This window comes from Zonotrichia albicollis, chromosome 2, assembly GCF_047830755.1.
Source record: "Zonotrichia albicollis isolate bZonAlb1 chromosome 2, bZonAlb1.hap1, whole genome shotgun sequence".
NCBI classification, from domain to species: Eukaryota; Metazoa; Chordata; class Aves; order Passeriformes; family Passerellidae; genus Zonotrichia; species Zonotrichia albicollis.
This window is the reverse complement of record NC_133820.1, coordinates 43,947,706-43,969,630: the sequence shown is the minus strand read 5'-3', so window position 1 is coordinate 43,969,630 and position 21,925 is coordinate 43,947,706. Positions and strand designations below refer to the sequence as shown.

Sequence of the window (21,925 nt, the reverse complement as noted above, 5' to 3'; positions counted from 1 at the left end):
AAACAAAAGAAAATTTGTTGAGGTAGCAGTTACTTGTGAGATCGTGTCTTCCACTCTGCACAGCCTTGTGACAAAAAAAGCTTCTGTCTGCTTGTTCCCCAGGATCTCAAGGTCTAACCTGTGCTACGAGTGATTCCCTTCCAGACCAGTACATGTGGCTCAGCTTTTTGCTTGCTGGGACAATAGTGTTGATTAGCTAAACTAAATTGTTCCTGTTTAATTGAGATGCCTTAATGCTACCCAAGGTTCACTCCAGGCTGTTGCATGCAAATTAAGACGTGAAAACAAGTGACACTTAATGATGGAAACATTATGTAGTTTGCAGCTGTACAGTGTTTTGCATCTTCGGGACAAATTGTATCCACTTGAAAGCTGTAGAGGATGCAGGACTGCAGCGTAGGTGGCTGGTAGTGACAGCAGCCCTGATGCAAATGCTGATTGAGGTGCTAAACTGTGAGCCTGAAACTTGTATAAACTGGATCTTATCTAAATGCATGGTTCAAGGTGGATATTTTACTCCTCTCCAGTGGGATTGCTGAGGTGCAAATAGTACCTGTCTTGGAGAAATGTAACTACAGCTGTGCTTGAAAGGTGTGCACTAAATGCCAAGTCAGGCCCCATTAAATGGCCTGTGCCATAAAGGAAGGAATTCACAAACCCACTTGCTGTTAGGAGGAGGGGAGTTCTCCCTGATTTCCTGGTTTTTTTCTTTGATTACAGCTTCACTGTCTGGCTTAATTTAGGACTTAGTTTTGTTTCTGCAAAGCCCTATTCACAACTGGTCCTGGCTAGCAGAATTCTAAGGCTGCCTGCTATCGTGCTCGGGTCACGTCACTCCACTGGAGCACTGATACTATATTTTGACAGTGAAAACATGGAGAAGATTGAGCCTGCCTTGTATGTGATGTGATGTATGTGATGCTGTCAGACACAAAATAGGAGTCACAGAAGGATGTCAGACATAATTATAAGGGTATGGTGTTTGCAGCAAAGCCCAGAATCTTCATGTGCTTTTAACCAAACCAACTATCGAGACATTCTTGTCTGCTGTATTCAGTCACTTTTTAAACTAGCCTTTAATTCACTGTTTGAACAGGACAAGGGAGAATATAAATTCATGTTCCACTTGTATTTGAGGAGGAGCTAAGATTTCTGGTGATGGGAGTTGATGAAAACAACCTTCAAATTAAATTCTTCAGTTTCAAAAAATATTTAAATCCTGTTCTTTAAGTTTTAAGACCCGTCTTCTAGCTGCAGCCAGAATTGGTGTCCTATTACTCCTGAATTTGTAGTAGTTGCAGTACATCTGCTGTTAACAGGTTGGAGTTTTTCTGCCTTTTGGGTTTGTTTCTTTTTTTTTTAGCTTCCTTGGGCAGTGTGTAGAACTAATAGTCTCACCAGTTTTGCTGATCTGCTGCAAGTGAAGTAAGTTGAAGACTTTAGTTGCATAGCCTTTAGGACCCAAGTAGAGGCTGCTTTTGTACCCACTATGTACTATTGCCTTTAAATAGCTGTTTTCTCTTACTAGCACAATTTTAATCCTCTGACTAACATCTGATGGCTGCTCAGGCCTGTGCATTCTTTTGAAAGGATGGAAAGTGAAAAGAGTATGAATATGTTTTTACATGTGAGTTGAAGAAATGGGGAAAAATGTATCTGAAGTTAGAATGAAAAGGCTTTTTGAAATGTGGTCTTTGATTCCCAAAACTCTTAATCCTGTAGGATTTGTTTGTTTATATGTTCAGCTTCCTCATTATCTTTGTTTGGTTTTGGATTTACTGATGAGTCTGTACATAGCTTTGGGTCTCATATTAGGACTTGGGATGGGGGAGAATCCATATTCCCTCTCTGCTGGGCAAATCAACTAAATGTTTTTAAAATGAAGTACTGTAATGGTGAAAAGAGTGCAGTAAGCAGAGGACATTTTAAAGAATAAATAAATCACAAGATGCTAACAACTCCAGAGGAAACTTTTCCACCTGAAAAGTGTAGGTTTGAGGAGAAACTGACAGAAGTGTGAAGACTACTAGACAGAACCTAACCCACATCAGCAACACCATTTTGTGGCTTTCTGCACTGTTGACAGTGTCTTCCTGTAGTGGGAGCATGTAGGGGAGAAACTATCTTGTTTGTGCTTCTTTCTATAAAGTAAATATATTGAAAATACTAGAAGAAGTTTGACTGTTGAAAGCAGTGTTTTAGTATCATCCAGAGGAGGATGAGGTAATGAGAAATAGGGAGAATGTAGATCAGCAGGGGCAGATGGCCCTTTTTCTATTTTAATCTGAAAATAATTCCCCTATACCAGCAGTTTTAGCACCTACACCTCAGCACAGATTCTTTCCTTGCTTTTTTGTTTTTTTGGTTAATTTTCTTTTTTGTTTCTTCTGAAGTCTAGAATTCTTAGCAGCTTTTTATGTTGCAAGAAACTTTACCCAGTCCCCTTCTGTGGCTGCGTCCTAAGAAATTTGCCATACTTTTGTCCTTGTGACCCAGCTGCATGTCTTTCCCTGCTATTTTCAGTAGCCTCCCACTCTGTCTGCAGTGTTGAAGACTCCCTGTTTTCTGAGTCTCTTGCTCTCTTTTCCACTTTGCTGCCTGGAAAATTTTCTTTGTATGGCTGCTTTCATCTGATGTGGAGAAGGTGGAGGCTTCTCAGTGCTCTGTAAGAGCCTGTCTGGCCCAGGACACTCCAGCTGGTTCAGTGTGGGTCTCCACAGGCACTTTCCCTGCTGCCCAGCTGCAGCCTTTTAAGGGAACTCAGTATGCAGTGAGTTTCAAAGTATAACAGCTGCATCATGCATTCACAGCTCCTTAAAGAAGATCTCACATGTAGTTTTTATTACCTGTGGCCATATTCCTTCCTGGGACCACTCTCTATGTGTAAGGAGTTTTACCCTGTCAGAGGTAAAATGTGCTCTGTGTGAGCCTTGTCTCTTCCCATGCACACCTCATGGCACCTGGCTGAACCCAGGGTCTGGGTCAGGCTCTTTCATTGCTTGAAAGGACATTTAACTGTAAGCTTGAAGAACTGTCCAGGTACAGTTCTTCTCTAAAATGCATCTGGAGACTGTTGAGTTTTCGAGGGTTTTTTGCCCCTCGCTCACACGAACCAATGTCAAAGTTTTTAGGTTCCTGATGGTGCAGGTTTGTGGCTGTGCCAGCTGTGGCACCAGCAATATGTACCTGCTCCTGACGATGCAGAAACTTACTCCTACCATCCCTTTGGTGCTACTGGAAAATATCCTTGTCAGCACCAAAGAAAGCTGGGATCTGCTGGGGAGGATCACAGTTAAACACAAGAGTATTAGTGTCTGTAAGGTGTTTAACCTTTTAGAGGTGTGTGATGGTCTGGGAGGCAGCCAGTGCCAGAGACTGGTACTTCAGAGAAGTGCTCAGCAGGGTAAGCTGGACCTGAGCTGAGGGACAGCTGGCTTTTTCATGTTCTAGCTCTCCCAGTTTCTCCTCATTTCTACCTGATTCATATCTGCCTCTCCAGTCCGTATTTATGAGATGTTATGCATTTCAGTACATATTTATGAGATGTGTGTCTCAGCAGAACCAGCTGCTGTTGCTCAGTGCAAGTCCAGCTGGTCAGAATTAGGACTGGAATTGCAAGGAGGACTTCTTAGAAGTTAGGAATTTTGCAGAGGTTGTCTGAAAAGGAAAATCCAATAATGTTTATGATGGGGTGTCACAGAGGGCAAATCTGGATTAAAGATGTGTTTCTGGGAAGCTGCAGCAACATGGTTGTGTGGGCCTGGGCTAGAGCTACAGCAATGATTTCTGTGAGCTTTTCAAGTCCTCTCTGATCCCTTCATGCTTTTAGCTTGCATAGAGTGTAAGACAGAATCAAACAGTTTGTACTCTCCTGAAGCTAATTGCCTCAAGGAGAAGTTAATACAAGACTGACATCAAAGGGAATAATTTTAAATTAAATCATTAGACATTAGAGGAGATGGAGAACAAAACAGGTACTAAATCCAGTTGTTCTTGTATTTAGAATGAGAATAAAAAGCCTTTGAAGTTGATGTCAAATACTAGCATGTTTATAGCACATTTGCTCTGAGACACCAAGATGTTTCATACAGATTCTCTCTCCCTTTTCCCCCATTGTAATTTGGGTAGTTTTTGACTCTGGGATGGAAAGAGCTTGAAAGGACACCCATAATTCACCTCCTAATCTTTTATCAAGTCCTTGTTTTGGGATTGGGAATTGGGAGAAGTGTCCATCTAATTGAAGCAACAGCACCACAGTGTTATTACTTCATTTTGCTGGTCATGGACATGAAAATCAGTCTCACCCAGTGTTAGCAGTGAAGGGATAGTGTCCCCTACCATTTGTTTATCTTGTACCAGTAGCAGTGGTTTCATATAATAAAGAAGCCATCTTGATCTAAAAGGCTGAGCATGAATCTGGGGCACAGACCCTTGGGAACATTGGCCTGTGCTCAAATGTATAAAGTGAAGGAATCACCTCCAGGGGATTAGCTGATACTTGTACCTCTGAAATGTGCAGCTGCTGATTTTGGAATCTCCCCTTGCTGAAGGGGTCCATTCTGAACAAAAAGGGAGGCATTTAATTTTTCCTGTACAGAAAAGTTTTCTGCATGAGCTGTGTTGTACCATTGTATTGAGTATTGTGCCTTAGGATGAGAGAGAGCAGGTGGGCAGCTGTGGAGAGGGGAGGTGATCAGATGGTGATGGGGCAGTAACATTTAATCTAAATATTGCTGTGTTTATGCTTCACCTTCTGTCAGAAGCCATTCAGGAGCTGCTCACAATGCAGACAAACACCTTGGGATCTCTCAGTGACCTCTCAAACAGGCTGCAGGTTTTCAGGAGATCAGTTGAGTTGTAGATTGTCTCACTTTGTCTAGTCACTTACTGTGTTTCTCTTTTCTTTTTGTCTCTCTGAGATCACATCTAATTTGAAGAATGAAAACTTACACAAAGTCATTATAAATAAACCAGACCCCAGCTCCTGGAGACAGTTATATCCTGTTTGTGGATTTGGGGGGAAGCATTGAGATTTTGTGGCTGACTTCTTGTTCTTTTCTTGCTTCTAGTTTGTCTCTTTCTCATTGTTTAGAAGTTGCATCCTACAGGATTAGGTGGGATTTTTCACTGGTGAAACGAGGAATGTCTGAACTAAGCTTGCAGGAAAAGAGAAACCAGAAACCATGGCTCTTCTCTTTAGTGTTCTGGCCATGGTTCTGGGGCTGCAGTATGTGAATGTTTGATGTTTATTAATATCCTTATTGTTTTTGAGCAAATGCTCTGGGTTTATTTGATGAAAACAGTAGGGACCTGCTTCTGCATCCTCAAAGTTTGGTGTTTGGTTTTTTTAGAACCACAAGACCTCTGAAACAAAGGAAGCAGTCCTGGGGTTAGAGCCACAAATTGTCATGTTGTCATTGATCTCTGTGGAACAAGGCAAGCTTGCTCTTTTCTTCAGTGTGATGCTGTGAAGAGATAAAACTGCCTTGTGATCTGAGGTTTTTGGAAGTCACTGTTTTATCTTTGTGATGAGCAGCAGAGCTTTTTGAGAACAAAAGCAACACCTTCAAGCTCATAAGAGAAAAATGGCAAGTTGTAGGCTATCAAAGGCTGGAGAACAAGGCTCCCTGTGACAAAGCAAGTTGGGGAGTGGGGTGGCTGGAGGCAGTGGCATACTTAGCTGAACTAGCAACACTTAGCATGACTCCTAGGAGCTACACCTTGGGTATTTCAAACTTATTTCAGAAGAAAGTCTTTGTTTGGAAGTGAATGTAGATCAGCCAGACCTCAGATTAGCTTTGAGGTTTCGTTCTGTTTTTCTCCTGAACCTTTGGCTCCTCTAAAGTTTAGGGATGACATTGAAATATACAAGATGGTGATACTCAATATAATTTATCCTCATGTTTCTTTAAAAGTCACTGAGTTGTGACCTCTAGAGATCATCTAATCCATCTCACTGCGCTCAAACAGGGTCAGCTGGAGCAAGCTGTCCAGTACTCTGTTGCTGAGTTTTTTATATCTCCCCAGATGGAGGCTTTACAGCCTCTCTGGACAACCTGTTCTAGTGCTTGACACCCACAGTAAATATTAAAGGTTATTCTTGTTTTCAGATGAATTTTTGTGTGTCTTTTTTAAAATCTGTGCCTATTGTCTCTTTGGACTTTTTTTTTTCTTTTGAGGTTTTTCATAATGGAACACTGAACTTGTTAAATTTTCTATTACTTGTAGATTTTTATGCCTAAAATATCTGATTACCTGAAAAAAACATGCAAAAGCTGAAATGAAACATAGTTTATTTTTCACTGCCTATATAATATTTAAGCTGTGATGTCTCCAAATTAATATTGTTTCAGTTGAGATATTTTTGAAGACTGAATAACAGATCTTAAGAGGATATTGCACTGCATTTTTTTTATTTCTGTTTGTCTTTTTCCAGTGGAAACAAATTCATTTCCCTGTGAAAAGAAAATAACACTGTGTTTCAATTTTTTTCTGAAAGACAGTGGGGCTGACACAGAAAACACTCCTCCATTTTCTCATCAGGCTTGAAATTGAATTTTGAAGGCAATGCTGTATGAAGCTTCAAACTACAAATGATAGAGATTCTTCTCTTCCTCCTCTCTGTTCATCTTGGTAGGAAAGTGAAAATTGATGCTTTGAAAAGAGGGAAAATAAGCTGCGTGCTGTGCTTTTTATTTAAACACCAATGGTCTGACTTGTTCCTCATTGTTACAGACATCAAGAGAAGAAGAGGATTCAGTGGAAAAGAGCCATTTCTTCAATGTGCCTGCCTTCCTGACAGTTTCTGGCCAGCTCCATTTGGAAGTAATGGCAGGGTGAGCAAAATTAGAAGTTTTCGTCTTTGTCTGTGGGATATTCCCAGCTGGTAATTTTGGTATCCATCAGGTATCTGCTGTGGTTCTCTGCCAGAAATGCCAGCAGTGGCTGGATGATAGGTGCTGAGAGGCCAGTCTAGAGAGAGAGCTGGAGCACCTCTTGTGTGGACACAGGCTGAGAGAGCTGGGATTGCTCAGCTTGGAGAAGAGAAGGCTCCAGGGAGACTTTAGAGCCCCTTCCAGTACTGAAGGGGCTACAGGAGAACTGAGGAGAGGCTTTGGACAAGGGCATGGAGTTACAGGGCAAGGGGGAATGGCTTCAGATTGAAAGAGGAAAGGTTTGAATTAGATACTAGGAAGTAATTCTTTACTTGAGGGTGGTCAGGCACTGGCACACGTTTACCAGAGAAACTTGAACACACCCAGGGATGCATGCCCCATCCCTGGATGTGTTCAGGGCCAGGTTGAGTGGGGCTCTGAGCAGCCTGGGGTAGTGGAAGATGTCCCTGCCCATGGCCAGGGAGTTAGAACAAAATTATCTTTGGGGTCACTTCTAAAACCATTTAATAATTTTGTGCTCTGGAGGGACTCACAGCATCTAGAGAGTTAATGCTGTGTGATGTATCTGTGCTGTGCTTTTGCATCCAGAAAAACTTCATTTATTTTTGAAGACTGAAGGGATTCAATACCACTTGAGCTGCAGGCCTCAAAAACTCAGTGTACTTAAAAAAAGTAAAAATAAAAGGAGCAGGTTCCCAGAACAGCTATGCTCCATTATGAATAAATACATCTAAATTTGGATGGCCCTAGATTTATTCAAAATGTCTGAAAGAACAACACACTACTGTAAAATAGGAACATGAAGCTGTAATGTACTGCATGCTGAAGAGCTTTGATTTTTTTATTTCTCCATCCTTAGAGAGTAAGGTGCATCTGAGTGATATCAATGGAAAAAGTATTTACCAGACAAGTAATATGCTGAGTTTAGCTTTATCTTAGAGCAGGCTGTGTACTATTTAAGGGATACAGCCTGATGTAATAGAGAGAGATTTTATTTCAGGTTGATCATTAGAATCCACGTTGCTTCTTTGAAATTACTTACTTGAATTACATCTTTCAGTAAAGGTCACGATGCATGACAGTCAGTTAAGTCTAAAACATACAAACCCATGCCATCTCATTTTCCAGGGACCAAAATCTCTCCCCCTTCAATTAAACAAACCTCTTCCTCATTAACTTGCCCCAGCTAATATCTGAGATGACACAGCTAATATCTGCTGCCAAGTGAACCTGTGCTTTGGCCACAGCAGGCAGGGCACCACATGAGAAACACCTTGTCTATCAAGAATGTCTGGCTTGAGTGTTTCTGCATATTGCAGACAATGAGCTGGTCTGAGAAGAGACCATGTCACTCAGGAAGAACAAACCAGGCAGAAAAGAGATTTCTGAAAAAATTTATATGTTTTGATTTGTATGCAAAAATTGCCCTTTGAACAATTTCATTGCAGCTATTTATCAGCAGCCAATAAACTGTGCTACAGTGATTACATAAAAAGCTCCAGCACTGATTCTCGACATTGCATATTGAGGCATGGACAGCAAACACTATTAGAAATACAGGTCAGAACTCCTGGGTGAAAAGGCCAATCTTTAAAGTTCACATTATCCAAAGCTAGAATTTTATCCCTCCCATTTTCAGAAGGTTTCCACTCCACAGTAACTGATCACTTTAAAAGTGTTTTTAAAGTCACCATAAGTTCATTATGAGCCCCCCTTGGTACATGGCAAACAACTGCAGTGCTACCTGCCTGAGATCTGGTCTCTGACAGGCTCTAGCAGCAGTCCAGCTGGCCAGCAGTGACTTGGCTGAAGTACCATGTCTGAGGAGAACACACATTGCAACTGCTCAGAAAAATGTGCAGATAAGGGTTGTTGTGCTGATTTCATGCCAGCTGCTCAATGTACTAATTTAGTTAATTTATTGGGAAAATTCAGTGTAGATGAAGACCAAACCTATTATAAAAGAGAACATTCTCTTTGACAGACTTGAGACTTTCACTCATAGTCTTAGAGTAGTAAAAAAGTGAGTTTTCCACCTCCAAAATGGAAATATTCTGGTCTTCCCAATAAACAAATCAGGTAAAACAGTAAAGACTTATCTGTTTTGGATTTGTTTCCATGAAATTTACCCTTCGTTTTAGCCAGACTAAATTCTTGACATATATAAAATTATCTAGTCATGAAAAATTACTTTAGCTTAGATATAATGGTAAGTGTTGCAGTCTTAAGGCTCTCAAGAACGTTTTGTTCCTGAGAATTTGTGGGAGGAGACTGAGATAGAAATGCTGAGAACCTTCCCCATCCAGTCTTGACCTATATTCTCTTGTAACTTGTAGGAGTTGGGAGAGGGACAGATCCTGCATAAGTCCATTGGAAAGTAGAGGTGGAGCAGGATAATTGTGAGAGGCAGGTAGGAATTTGTCCTTGGAGAGGTGTACGTAGAAGGGGAGCAGAAGGTCATGTAGGCAGTCATGTAATTTTGGGGTTAGCTTTTAGCTTTACAGAGCTCATGAGCAACCTCCAAGCTGTGGCTGGAAAAGGCTGGAAAGGGAGGAGACTTACCAGATGAGTCTGGAATCACATCTTCTGTGTCCTTGCAGAGAGTTTATCTGCAGACCTGAATGCCCACGCTTGTGTGTTGTCCAGGGCTGTGTTTCATGGCAGGATTGCTTGGGATGCCGTTCCTGATCAAAGGAGAGAGCAGTGAGCCATTTATAGTTGATGAGTTTTTTCTTTAAGGAAAAGTGGGAAGAGAGATGTTCCTGTTTATTGACCGTCTGCTGTGCTGTGTGCTTGTTACTGAAGGCAAGGTCAGAGGAGTTCATCTTGTCTCTCCGTATGATACACACGGCCTACTTGGCACAACTTCTCATTTCATTGTGCCTCATCTTAGCAGTGACAGCATCTAGGTTGTCTGCTCAGCATGTCTGAATCATTGTCAACTGCTGCAAATCCATGGGCTTTTTAAGGTCTCCAGAAAAGTCTTTATTCAGTAATAGAGCTCTCCCCTTCAGTCTCCTATGAGTCAGTAGCCAGTGTGTGTTGTACAAGTGCAGGGCTGTCTATGTCCTCATATCTGGTTTGAAATGTCACTGGTTTGCTGTGAAGTCCGTGTGGTATTCCTTGCCCCCCAGTCCTCTGGTGAGAACAAAGGCCCCCTTGGGGGCCTGAACTGGGCTGGAGGGTCTGAAGACTGCTGAAGATGATTCAGAACCATACTGGGAGACAGCCAAAGTCATTTGTTGTCAAGAAGTACAGCTCACTGGCTGCAGTAATTATTTTTTTTATTCTCCTTTCCCACAGGCTGCACATGCTCCTCTCTTTTTAGCCCTTCTTGTTAATAGTTTAACATCAATGTTTTTCTCTTGTGCCACACTTCATCCCAGGCCCTGTCTCTTCTGCCTTTTGCATCATAAGCTTAAATAAAATTGCTTTTCTTAAAACTTCTGGGAGCTATCCCCTCCCTAATTGGCAGCATACGTTATCTCATCATTCCTTGCCCTCCTTAGCCCTGCTTCTTTTCTCTCTTATCAGGCCCTCACTAGGTTTCTCCTCTCTTGTTCATCTCACATTGTGTTGAAGTTCCCTGCAGATAAAAGGCTGAGGGGCAGCCTTATAGCAGCCTGTTAGGACCTGAAAGGAGATTCTCCAAAGACAGACCCACCCTTTGCAGTGGTGAATGACAGGAGGACAAGAAGCAGTGGGGATAAGTTAAGAAAAGTGAAGTTCTCAGTGGACATAGGGGGGAAAATAATGGAGAAATCAGTCAAGCATTGAATAAGATTGATGAGATGCTGTGTGCTCTTCACCAGAAACGCAGCTAGGTGGAGCCTTGAGCTGGTCTGGCCTTCTTGGTGACCCTGCTTTGAACAGAAGACTGAACCATTGACCTCCTGAGGTCCCTTCCAGCCCAAGTAATTTTCTTATTCTAAGTTTTTTTTCTTGCCTTTGTTCTCATTGTCTTCTCCACCTATTTCAGGCACAATACCATCTTAGTGAATTATCTCTCTAGCTCAACATCCATATCTCTCAGTTCAACATCCCCAGACTTATTTTTTCCTGCTAACTTAAAATCTCAGCCTTTCATTCAGACTTCTGCCTGCTAACGTCTACTTATCAAGCTTGGTTTAGATGTAGCGTAATTAATCCCTCTCTCCTCAAGCACATCCCCTCAATTGCTAAACCATCATCTATTCTACTGCTCTTCTGCCTAATCCAGATGTTCTCTGCAGTCCTACAACTGGTTTTGCAGGTTGCAGAGAGGATCTAAAAAGCATTTCAGTCATCCAGACTATTTTGGCTGTGTCTGCCTGAGTTTGTAGAGAGCTGAACTCAGTGAATTTCCTGTTGTTTGCAGAAGGTACTAAAATCACACTGATTTCACTTTTAAAATGCCAGTACTTCAGTGTTTTTCAAAGCATGGAGGATGGAGAATGAGAGAAAGCTGTCATTTTGATGTTCAAGAAAACACTGCAGAGCTCAAAAGAGATGTGTTTGAGGCTGTCTTCCATAAAAGAGACTTCATTCTCAGCAGTCTGGCAACACACGCTCTTAAAATTTGATTCCAAAATGACTTGCTAATGATGACACAGATTACATTGTCTTTAAACAAATATTTGCTCTACACTGTACAATTTTAAATTCCTCTGAATGCAGCTGCAGGAATGATGTCCAGTTGTATAACATTCCTGTTGCTAAGAAGTAACAAAAATAAGTGTAATTATTTATCTTGGATGTCTGAAAAAAAATTTCTGACATTTCTTGCACAACATTTGTTTGAGTCTGAGTCATAATGCAGACTCTTATAATTAGTGCACTAAGTTCCATTAATTAGGCTGACACTTAATTGGATCTATAAAAAGCAACCGTGACATGTCTGGTTTTAATCAATTACTGCATACTTCAGTCTGGTTCATGACTGCTGCAGTGATTGTTAATGACTTTGTATTACTGGGAGGCCAAATAAATGAACTCTGTAGGTACAACAGTGAGTCTAGAGTTGCTTGGCTAGTTGGAGCTTTACAGCCACATGGATATCCTGTTGGTCCTTTTTTCCTCTCCACATTTTGGGGAGGGTAAGCAGGTAATCTGCTTGCAAGCATGAATGAGTGTGTGCTGAGGTTAGCTGCAGTTCAGACATGTTCTGGGATCCTCACATGCAGGGCGGAATGCAATCCCTGCAGTCTTGGACTACGTGCTCTTTGTTTTATGTTCTTGGCGTAAAAATCAAGTGCAAGGAGCAAGAGAAGAGACAGTTTCATGTTCATCTGGTGAAACGTGTCCTCAGCTGAAATTCTTGGTCCTCATTTTACAAGTAAGCTAAGTTGAACCAGTATGTTTCTGTCTTGAATCCAGTGCATAGTCCCTTTCCTTCTCTGAGTACCTAATCATCCCTGTTCCAGTCAGTGGCAGGTGCTGTAGGATCTGTGGCAGGAGAACCCAGCATCCACATGTGTGGGGGGCCTTGCAGCCCCACTGCATCCGTGTGCCTGGACAATGCCGTGAGAGCTGCAGGGGTTAAGAAGCTGTGGCTTTGTGAGTGATAGTACTGGCTGTCACAACCCTCTGCCCACATGTTCCTCTGCCACGTTTGTGGTGACTGCAGGAAACTTATTTTACTTTGTGACTGAGGCAAGCAAGAAGCCTGTGGGCAGCTCAGCTCACCATCAGTGAGCAAAACAACACCATGGCAAACTTAATACCCTATGAGAGCATGAATCTGCCTTGTGTCCAGGCTGCAGCTCCTGCTTCTCAAGGAGACTCTATCCCTCAGGAGATGGCTCCAGGATGAGATGTGAAATCAGGCAACTTCATCCCTATTTGCTCCCACAGCTTTCCTTGAAATAGATGCACAAATCCATTAGCACATGCCCTGAAGTTCTTCCATTTGCTGCCATTGTACTACAGTAGAATAGAATATAGATACGGGTTGTAGTCAGCGGTAACATGTTGCATTTTATATGGATTTTAGTAATTTTTTTGATACAGTTGTTTACTTTGTTTAGTTAGTGTAGAATTTGAGGCTTTGGAGGTTTTAAATAGTTACACCCAAACTTTGGAATGTGGCCTGAACCATGACTCCCTTTGTTCAGTATTGCACCCACTGATGCTTTTTTGTGTTGTGATTGATACTTGCAGAATTCATAACACCAATGTTCATCTGAAAAATGAAAAAAAATTAAAATTAATTATCCTCTTCCTGGTTGTTATAATGCAATTTTTATAGAAGATGGATTTTTTCCACTTTGAAAGGAAAAAGATTTAACCCAGTTGTTCCGTCCTAACGTGTTGGTAATGTATTTTAATACCTTAGAGTAGGAGTCAATGGGACGATTAAGTTTGAAAAACATTTTAGCTACCTGTTTTATTTAAATCTTTAGAACGTTTTGTATCACTCCTTTGTAGAATATCTCTGTTAGCTAGAAAATGGGAAATGATTATTTGAATAAATCCTCAACTATTCTGGTGGCTTTCATCAACCCAGCTTGAGTTTTCACTGCTAATCAGCCATTTTATTGACTTTAATTAGAAACAATAATATCAAAACTAGGACAGAGCAAGACTCCACTGACAATGAAGTACAACACTTGCACAGAAGGGTGGAGGACCCAGGCTGATGAGGTCTTTAAGCCTGGAGCAGATGACTTGTATGGCTCTGAGTAACTCTTAATGTCCTTTGTCTCAGTTTTCCCGTGTTCTCCTGCCATCTGTAGGCTAACAATCCAGTGTCTAGCTCTGCTGAGAGGTTTAACAAACAAACTTCTGGGTGATCGCCAGATAATTAGGGTATATGGGTCACTTTGATGTTAATTACTCGAGTGTGCCTGGATCATATTCAAGCAGAGGGGATGACCTGGGAAGGATCCTTGTCCCATCTTCTGTTTTGTGCCGCTGAAGCTGGAGCAGAGGCTGTGGCAGGGGGAGAGCAGGTCCTGGAGCGTGGCAGGAGGGTGCTGTGCACATGCAGCCTCGCGGGCATCGTGGATCCCTGCCCTTTGGAAATTGCAGCGAGAGAAGCTGCTGCATTGCTTCACTCTGACTGGCTGCAGGGGGAAGTTGGCACTTCCCAGTCCCTGTCTGGGAACTTAGACAGCTTTCTTTTTTTTTTTAATTTATGTATTTATTTTTGGCTGCTTACAAAAGGAAGTATAGTCCCATCTCGTCGCAGCATGAGCCAAAACCTCAGCACTCAGCACACCAGCTCTGCTGCCCAGGCCTGAGCCTCATACTGCTACAAAAGTCTTTGTCAAGATGCAGCTTTTCTCATCTGCCTTTCCCCAGAGGGCAAGCAGAAATGGCCTGTGGGGAGTCTTTAAAACCTCATTTTTCTGGGTAAAATTCAGTCCCTTCTGCTGCCTTTTCAACAGAAATGTATATTTTCATTGGGCAGAATACAAACCACCAGACAACAGTAATGGGAGCATTATTTTTGCACTGAGATTAAAACCCAGATGTTTCTGTCCAACTCTGACAAGTATTTTTTAACACAGTCTACCTAGCTCAAGGATTTAAAATATGCTGCCTCTTGTCCCCACTGCTGAGCATCTGTACCTCATTCTCATCATTAGGTGCTCTGAGCTTCCAGCTTCTCCAAAACTAGACCCAGGAAACATTGGGCTGGTATTTTGAATCATTGCCTGTGTATGTGGTTTTGTGCACAGGGCCAGAGCATCTTTTAAAATACAAATTTCAGCATCCCTGAACAATCCCATTCATGTTCAGGTCAATCACTGCAGCTAACTGGTGCATCCTGGCAGCTGAGCAAAGTCACCTGCTTATTTCAGTGGAGCAGGCAGGTCCTCCATGCTCAAAATTAATATAGTCATGCCAGGACAGAGTGGAATTAAATCAGATGGCTCACTTTATTAACTTTTTCCCTTCCTAAGAGAAAGGACAATGGATAGATAAACTCCTGGGCTTCAGGGTCACCTTGCTGAGGGTTTATCCCTCTCTGCTGACATTGTGTGTTCTTTTGTGTTTGGGTTAGAAGTTACTGTTTCTAGATTTTCTTGCAATCTAGATTTTAGTGTGTGCATGGTAGGGAGGAGTTGGTGGATTATGGTGCAGGGGAGCACCCTGCGTTGAAGTGTTACATGCTGTATTCATTTAGCATGGCCAAAGATGAGATTTGGCACAAGTCACTGTTCAGCTTAACTCGTCCCTGCAGATATTGCCAGAGTAATCAATGCACGTGTTGTATTTTGGGGTGACAGCAAGGGCACCATGAAAATGAATCTCTCCCCCTCTGCCATGTTGGTAGTGTATTTTTATGGCTTACAGTAGAAATCACTGGGGTGATGAAGTTTTGAGAAACATCTTTGCTCCCTGTGTGTACTGGTGTGGTTTAGTGCTTGGCCCTGAGTCACAGGAACCAGCTTCTGCCTCCAGTTGTGTCACTATTGTGTGGTGTGACCTTGGCATTGGTTGTAAGCTGACTGTGCAGGGATTGCATCTTCTTGATTAATAGCCTTGTTCAGAGTTATATGCCCTTGGTTCAACAGCACAAATAAGTCTTTATTACCTCGGTAGCAGCGTGGAGTCCTGGCTCAGAAAAAGAGCACAATCCATTCCTGGCTTGGGAACCATCAGCACAATTAATTCTATTTGGATTGCACCATAAAAGTTGCCAGTAAGGCAGGGACGCTGAGGCCTACAAACATTGCATGAGTTTAATTAAAAGAATGATTTGAAGTAGCTTTGGGTACGGATACTTATTACTTCTCAATTGGTTCCTCTTACTTCCTCTGTAATGAAATGTCAATGAACTCAAACAAAATGAGCTTTCATTCTGCATGGCAGAGAGCTCCCAAAGGTGGCTGCTTCTGGAGACTGTTTCAGTAGTGTGTGAAGTAAAGGTGAAAGGGGGGAAGGTTCTCCCTTCCTGGCTGTTCATAGGGCGGAGAACACAAGGGTGGCCTGTGCAGCAGTGAGCCACCTCCATCCGTGCAGAGGATGGCTGTGTCCCAGCAGCACTTCCAGGTACTGCTTTGGTGTCCAAAGGGACTCCTGGGACCCTGTAGCTAAAAGTGGCTGGGCCCTTCACTGGGCTGGGGTGAGAAAGGTCAGTGTTTGCAGGATGGAGCCCTGGTTTTTGATGCGTTTCAGTGTGTTGGAAGGAGTACTGTGGGTATTCTCTTGGCCTCCACATTAAGCTCTCAAATTTTCCCAGAGAACTGGGCAGAGGGAAATACAGTCACAGAAAGGGAGCAATTAATTAAGCAGCTCTGTGCCTTCTTGTGGTGTCGACCCCGGCAGCGCCTGTGAACTGCATAAATGCACTCAGGCTTGCTGTCCAGAGCTCTGATCTGGGCAAAGCTGACTGCAAAAGGACTCGTTTCAAAGCCTCTCTTGTGTTCTTTGGTAGCACGTACGAGGAGAGTGTTACAGACATTACTGCTCTGCCTGTAATGGCTAGGGAAAAAGGCTCAACAGATTAGTCTGCTTTTTTTTATCCTCTTCTGTGTGTATGCTTTTGTTGGAGATGAGGAATTAGCACTACTGATTTTTTTTTTAAAGACTCGTGAGTGCCCACAACCCAAACTGACCTAGGCACTTTTGGTGACTTAGACAGAATTTTCAAGTTATTTTTAAATGCTGGAAGTCTTGCAGAGGTCTGGGAATGTTAAATGATTGATTATTTGCATCATAGAGCATAGGAGTCACAGCACTGCACTGAGGCTCCATTGTGCTAGGTGCTGAATGCACATAGAACAAAATGACTGGATTTGCTCTCAGTACCATGAAATCGGAGCAGAGGCAACTCCCATCCCTCTTTTCTGGTATATCTGTGCATGCTCAGTGTGCTACAGCAGTAACAAATCACAGATATGTTTTTTATAGCAGATGAAGTACAAATAAAGACTTGATTTGTATAATGGGCATTTGCTTAACATCTTGAATGGCAGGGCACAGTAAACAATATATAAATGCCTGGATGGAAAATAATTGTTTGTGCACAGAGCTGATAACAGTGACTAACAGTGTACTTTCAGCTGTGTTTCTCTGTTATGTCCAGGCCTCTGGTCAGCGCTACAGTGCTGTTACCAGATGACTTGTATTTACTGGGCTCCTTTGATCGCTTTGCCAGTGTGACATCTGGCTAGTTTCCCTTTGCCAGGGTCCCAGGATCCTGGGGAAGTTCTCACAGTTACTCATATCTGTCTTTCCCCTTTACAGTTAGCCTGAGAAGTGAATGATTCCTCCCCTCCCTGCAGGTGGGGGTTTATTTGATGGGGAGGGGGGCTAGGAGTGAGTGTTGTTTTTCCCTTTTTTCAAGGGTCAGACAAACTCAGCCTCACACCAGTGATGTTAGGTTCTACAGGCTATCACAAGGCCCTTATATTTACTGTCACCTTGGGGTAGTCCAGAGAGTCACAGTGGTAATGGTTTGTTTTGTAAACATAGGTGGTTGGTTCTCTGTGTGCAAGAGCTGAGGAGACAGAAATTGGTTCCTGTGGGAGTTGTTCTGCACTTGCCCTCCCTAAAAGCTGTCTTGGGCACAGAGAGGCTTTATTCTTCCAGTACAAAATTGATCTCTGACTATGAAGTGTTTGACCATGGCTGACATCTTGGAGCAATAAGAGGGTGGGGTTTTTTTTATTTCTGATTACTTTTAGGTATCTTGCAGGCAGCAAGCCCCTTGGAACATGAGTAACTAGTCATGATGCTTGGGCTGCTGATCAGTAGGAAATAAGTGCAGTTCAAAGTGCTCTTGGTAGCCTGTGTTGCTGGAGACTGTCCTGCCTCAGTAACCTACAGTAACTGAAGTGCCAGTGTCTGTGCATGGACAGGCACTGAGAAACATCTCTCCCTGAAGCCAGGCTGTTGCTCTGTGGGAAAGGATCTCATGCAAGCCAGCTAGTGTCACACTTCAGTTTTCAGTTTTCCTTTGAGGCCTTCATGTCAGTGAGACATTAGAGACCTGCACATCATACTGAGCAGACCTGAATGAGTACTTACAGCAATTGTAAGCTTTTCACAATATTTTCATCTCGTGTCTGATCCTGGCAAACTGAACTTGTGACTAAACTCATTTATTTAGAAAAAAATTCTTTCTTTAACTGAAAATATTTCAAATTGAAATATTTTAGCAAAACCCTGAAACATGGGGGCAGGTAGAGCAAGAACCTGCCTCTAACTCCTGTTTCCCACTGCAGGCCAACCTCCACAACCTGGCAAACAAAAACTTTTGACTGGTTCTGCCTTAAACATAGGATGATTTTGACTGCATGACTCACTGTTTTGTATTTGTTGTTTGTATTGCTATAGCAGTTGAGGCTCTTAAACTTTGGATCAGAGACCTTGTTGTGCCAGGTGCTGTTAGGAGCATGGGAAAAAAAACAAAGAAGGCCATGTGAGGAAGAACATGAATTTCTGCATAACTCAAGACAACAGGTGGCTACAGATGGGGGATCACAAGGAGCTGATGAAATAATAGTGAATGACCTGTGCAGTGAGTAATAGTCTTGGTACATCACTTATCTAAACATTGCTGAGGTTTTGTAGATGCTACAGCGAAGGGCAGTTTGAAGGAGAATAATGGAGTAACAGAAGTTTACAGTAACATCTCAGCAAGTGAGAAAGGCAGCAGAGGGAATAGTGGCATGCTGAAAATGATGCTTGAAGGAAGATGTTTGCTGCAAAATCTGGTTAGTTGGTTGCGGATGCTGTGGTCATATATGAGAGAGGACAGATACAAGAGCAAAGTGCAGATGGAAAGTGTGTTTTTTGGAGGAAGGAAAACAGAGCCATGGGGAAAAGAAACCTACAGGCAGGCTATATATTCAGAGTTTTGACATGAAACTTTTGGTGTGTTTGCTATTAGCAACTCAAGGAAAAAGAAAGTACTGTTTCTTTGGATCATAACCTTTAACCAACACGTGACATGAGGGAACAGATGAGTGAAGCAGAATGCGTGTGTTCCTTTATTTGTAGCACAGATGTCTCCATAAGGGATGAAGGAAAAATGCTGCTTTTTGTAGTGTTGTTTATTTAAACTTTAGTTGAACAAAATTAGCCTGTTCAGAAACTTCAGTGAACGTCCTTTTTAAGTTGAAAGCTTGCAGAGCAAGATGCAAGTCAAATGCCAGCCCCAGCAATTAGCATGCATCCTTTCAGGAGTGTCAAACTGTGCTTAATCTCTTCTGATTGGGTTCTTTTTCTCCTACATGCTGTCTGCAGCTAAAAATAACACCAAGTTAAAGATGTACCAAAGTTAGCAGCTGCCCAGTTCATGGTTTTTCTGAAGCAGCTTGCTGTCTTCCCCAGTCACGGTTTTTCTTCCCATGAAGCATGAGAGGAAACATAGATATGTCACAGCATGTATTTGGGAAGCTCTCACTGGCTTGAGGGTGTCCAGGAGCTCATGTGCTCATAGATCACAGTGTAAAAGGTATTGCTTGAAGTGCAGCTTCCCACATAAAATCAAAAAGGTGTGTTGGTGTTTGATAGGAAGGTTTCTCATGAAGGAAGTGGAATCACAGCATGACATGACTGTAGAATAAGAGAGGATGTATTTAAATAGACTCCCAAGAAGGTGGTTGGAGAAATGGCTTCATAATAGGAAGTGCATTGGCTGCTTCAGCATTAAGTGCTCTCCCCATGTGTTGTCTGCAGTAGGGACCCCTCTCAGCTGAGCTATTTTTAGCTGTGTGGAAGAGCCCAGTTCTTTATCTCCATGGCTCTCTGAGCAATGAACTTCTGTCGTACCACTAGAGGGGGACTGCACACCGTACACCTCCCGTCCTGCTGGCCTCACCCCTCAGTGCCCACCAGCCCAGCAGCTCCAGCTGCACGGCCCACTCTGCTCTGGTGAGCACTGGGGTCTCACAGCACCTGTGAAGGTCAGGCATTGCAGGCAAAGAAGTGTAAAGGCATGTGGATGAGGATAGCATGATTGGTATAGTATCTACATGCTTCTCTAGTTATCCAGTTCTGCAGAATGTTGTGTTTTATTCCCACACACTCACAAAAAGTGTCCTGAGCATGACTTGTGTTCAGAGAAAGCTGAATAGTATGTTTGTGCAACATCTCTGAGTCACAAGGTGTGAATAACCTCTCTCCACACCTGGATGAAGGAACGTAACAGCAGCTTATTCAGCAGCACCATTAAACTGATCAAAGATGAAATGGAAACATGATTGTTTCTAGATGCTGGGAGAAAAGTGAGGGCTTTAGGTGTAACAGATCTAGTTGTGTGCTGGACCTGACCTGGCCTGTTCCCTGCTGCTTTGCAGGGCTTTTACTCACGTGTTCACCTTTGGCCCGACGTTCCGAGCGGAAAACTCGCAGAGTCGCCGGCATCTGGCAGAGTTCTACATGGTGGAGGCTGAGCTGTCCTTCACTGAAAGCCTTCAGGACATCATGCAGGTGGGCACTCCAGATGTCTATGCAGGACTGGTACCAGTGTTTCTTCCTCCTGTGGTCCCTGCCCTCAGCTGGGGTCACAGCTCCTCGCACCCTGCGAGAACCAAGTAGAGGTTGCATGGGTATTTCCCAAGGAGGAGAGTTTGCTTCCTTTGGATAGAAAGATATAGGTGCACACAGCCCTCATCTGAATGGAAGATCCACAATTGCTGTATTGCCAGGGAATGTAAATGTGCTTGACTAGTGCTAATGAGTGGCACTCTTCCTTTCAAAATGTTCAGCACCTTTCCACTGAGGGAGCAGTGTTTAAGCAGTGTGCTCTGTAAAGGCCTCCTTGAAATCTGCATTGAAATCCGAAGAAGAAACAACAGTTTCTGGCATACACTGTTCACTGTGGCTTTAGCAGAAGACTGGAGATAATCCTTCATCAGCTGGTTTTTGATTTTTAAGGATTGACCTCTCAGATGCAGTTTAACCACATGATGGATGCCTATACACCTTACTAGTCTCAGCATAAGCCAGTTTATACCCAGTAGGACTTGTATGTAAACATACACACACACTCTCATTTATCAGGCTCTGTAGAAAATGATTGAAAAAATAACGTTATAAAGAAAAACACCTGAGGCACTGGCTGCAGATTTATAAAATAACATCCAGGTGGTGGTTTCTTCAGCATGGGTCATAAACAGTGCTGAAGCAGCAGAGCCTGAGAGCACAGTTGGTGTGCTCTGTGTGTTGCTTCTGAATCTGGGATGTCTGCATGACACTGGGCTGTGTGGACTGATCTATTGGGAGTCTGTGCTCCATCATGAATAGCATCCTCTTCTTTCTTTTGTCTCTCCTTTTCTGCATAACTTTGTGTATTCTTAGAGCACAGCCTGTGCATAGGTACACACCTTAATCCCTGAGCCCCCTTGTTTCTCTAGGTAATCAGGAGTCAATTGAATTCTTCACTACTTTTATCTAGTATAGTAAGCAGGGTCTTCTATTGAGTGGTGTTCGAGCCCTTCAACACAGAATCAACATACCTCGTGCGGAAAACCTTAACTTCCTGGTTTTGAAGTATAAACAGCCAGTTCAGACAATTCAGAGAATTAAATTTGAGAACTGTTCTGGAATTTGTAAGGCTTTTATTTGTAGAGAAAGGAGGAACTTTCCCTCTCAATGTTTGCCTTTGTTGTTGCTAAGTATCTTGTGAAATTTCAGCTTGTGCTCTCTGTAAATCTTCCCTCTGTCTCAAAGTCTTTGACAAGCACCTTTCCCTATAACAGAAAGTCTCCTAGCAGCCATTATTTTGCATTTCTCATAGTGAGTATGTATTGCAACAGGCTTAATTTTGTGGTGTTCTTACTTGGGGAAGTGGAGTTCCCACTTTGTTTATTTTTAAACCTTTGAGCAATCTCTCTTACAACAAACCAAACAAAAAACCTCAATCAACAGAAAACCCTGCTAGTTCCTCTAAAACCTAAGTGTCTCTCCTGGTGTAACTGACCTAAATCCAGTGTTCTCTTATGTATCTGCCCATCGGGTATTTTGTCTGTTTGTTTTCATCTGCAAGTTCTTTATTCAGTGAAAAACGCCCAGTTGAAAGCCTTCAGGGCTCTTGGCCAGGGCTATTATCTGAACTTTGTCTTCACATAAGGAGCTGGATTGTTAAAAAT

General features: G+C 42.6%; 1 protein-coding gene across 2 annotated transcripts in view; it reads left to right on the top strand.

The window, feature by feature from the left end:
- NARS2 (asparaginyl-tRNA synthetase 2, mitochondrial) overlaps positions 1–21,925 on the top strand; it is a 48,884-nt gene that overhangs the window by 8,913 nt on the left and 18,046 nt on the right. For both annotated transcript variants that reach the window (XM_005485816.4, XM_074535015.1), the window contains exons 6-7: positions 6,736–6,836; positions 20,132–20,264. In XM_005485816.4, coding sequence (XP_005485873.2) covers positions 6,736–6,836; positions 20,132–20,264 — 234 coding nt within the window. The remainder of the gene's footprint in view (positions 1–6,735; positions 6,837–20,131; positions 20,265–21,925) is intronic.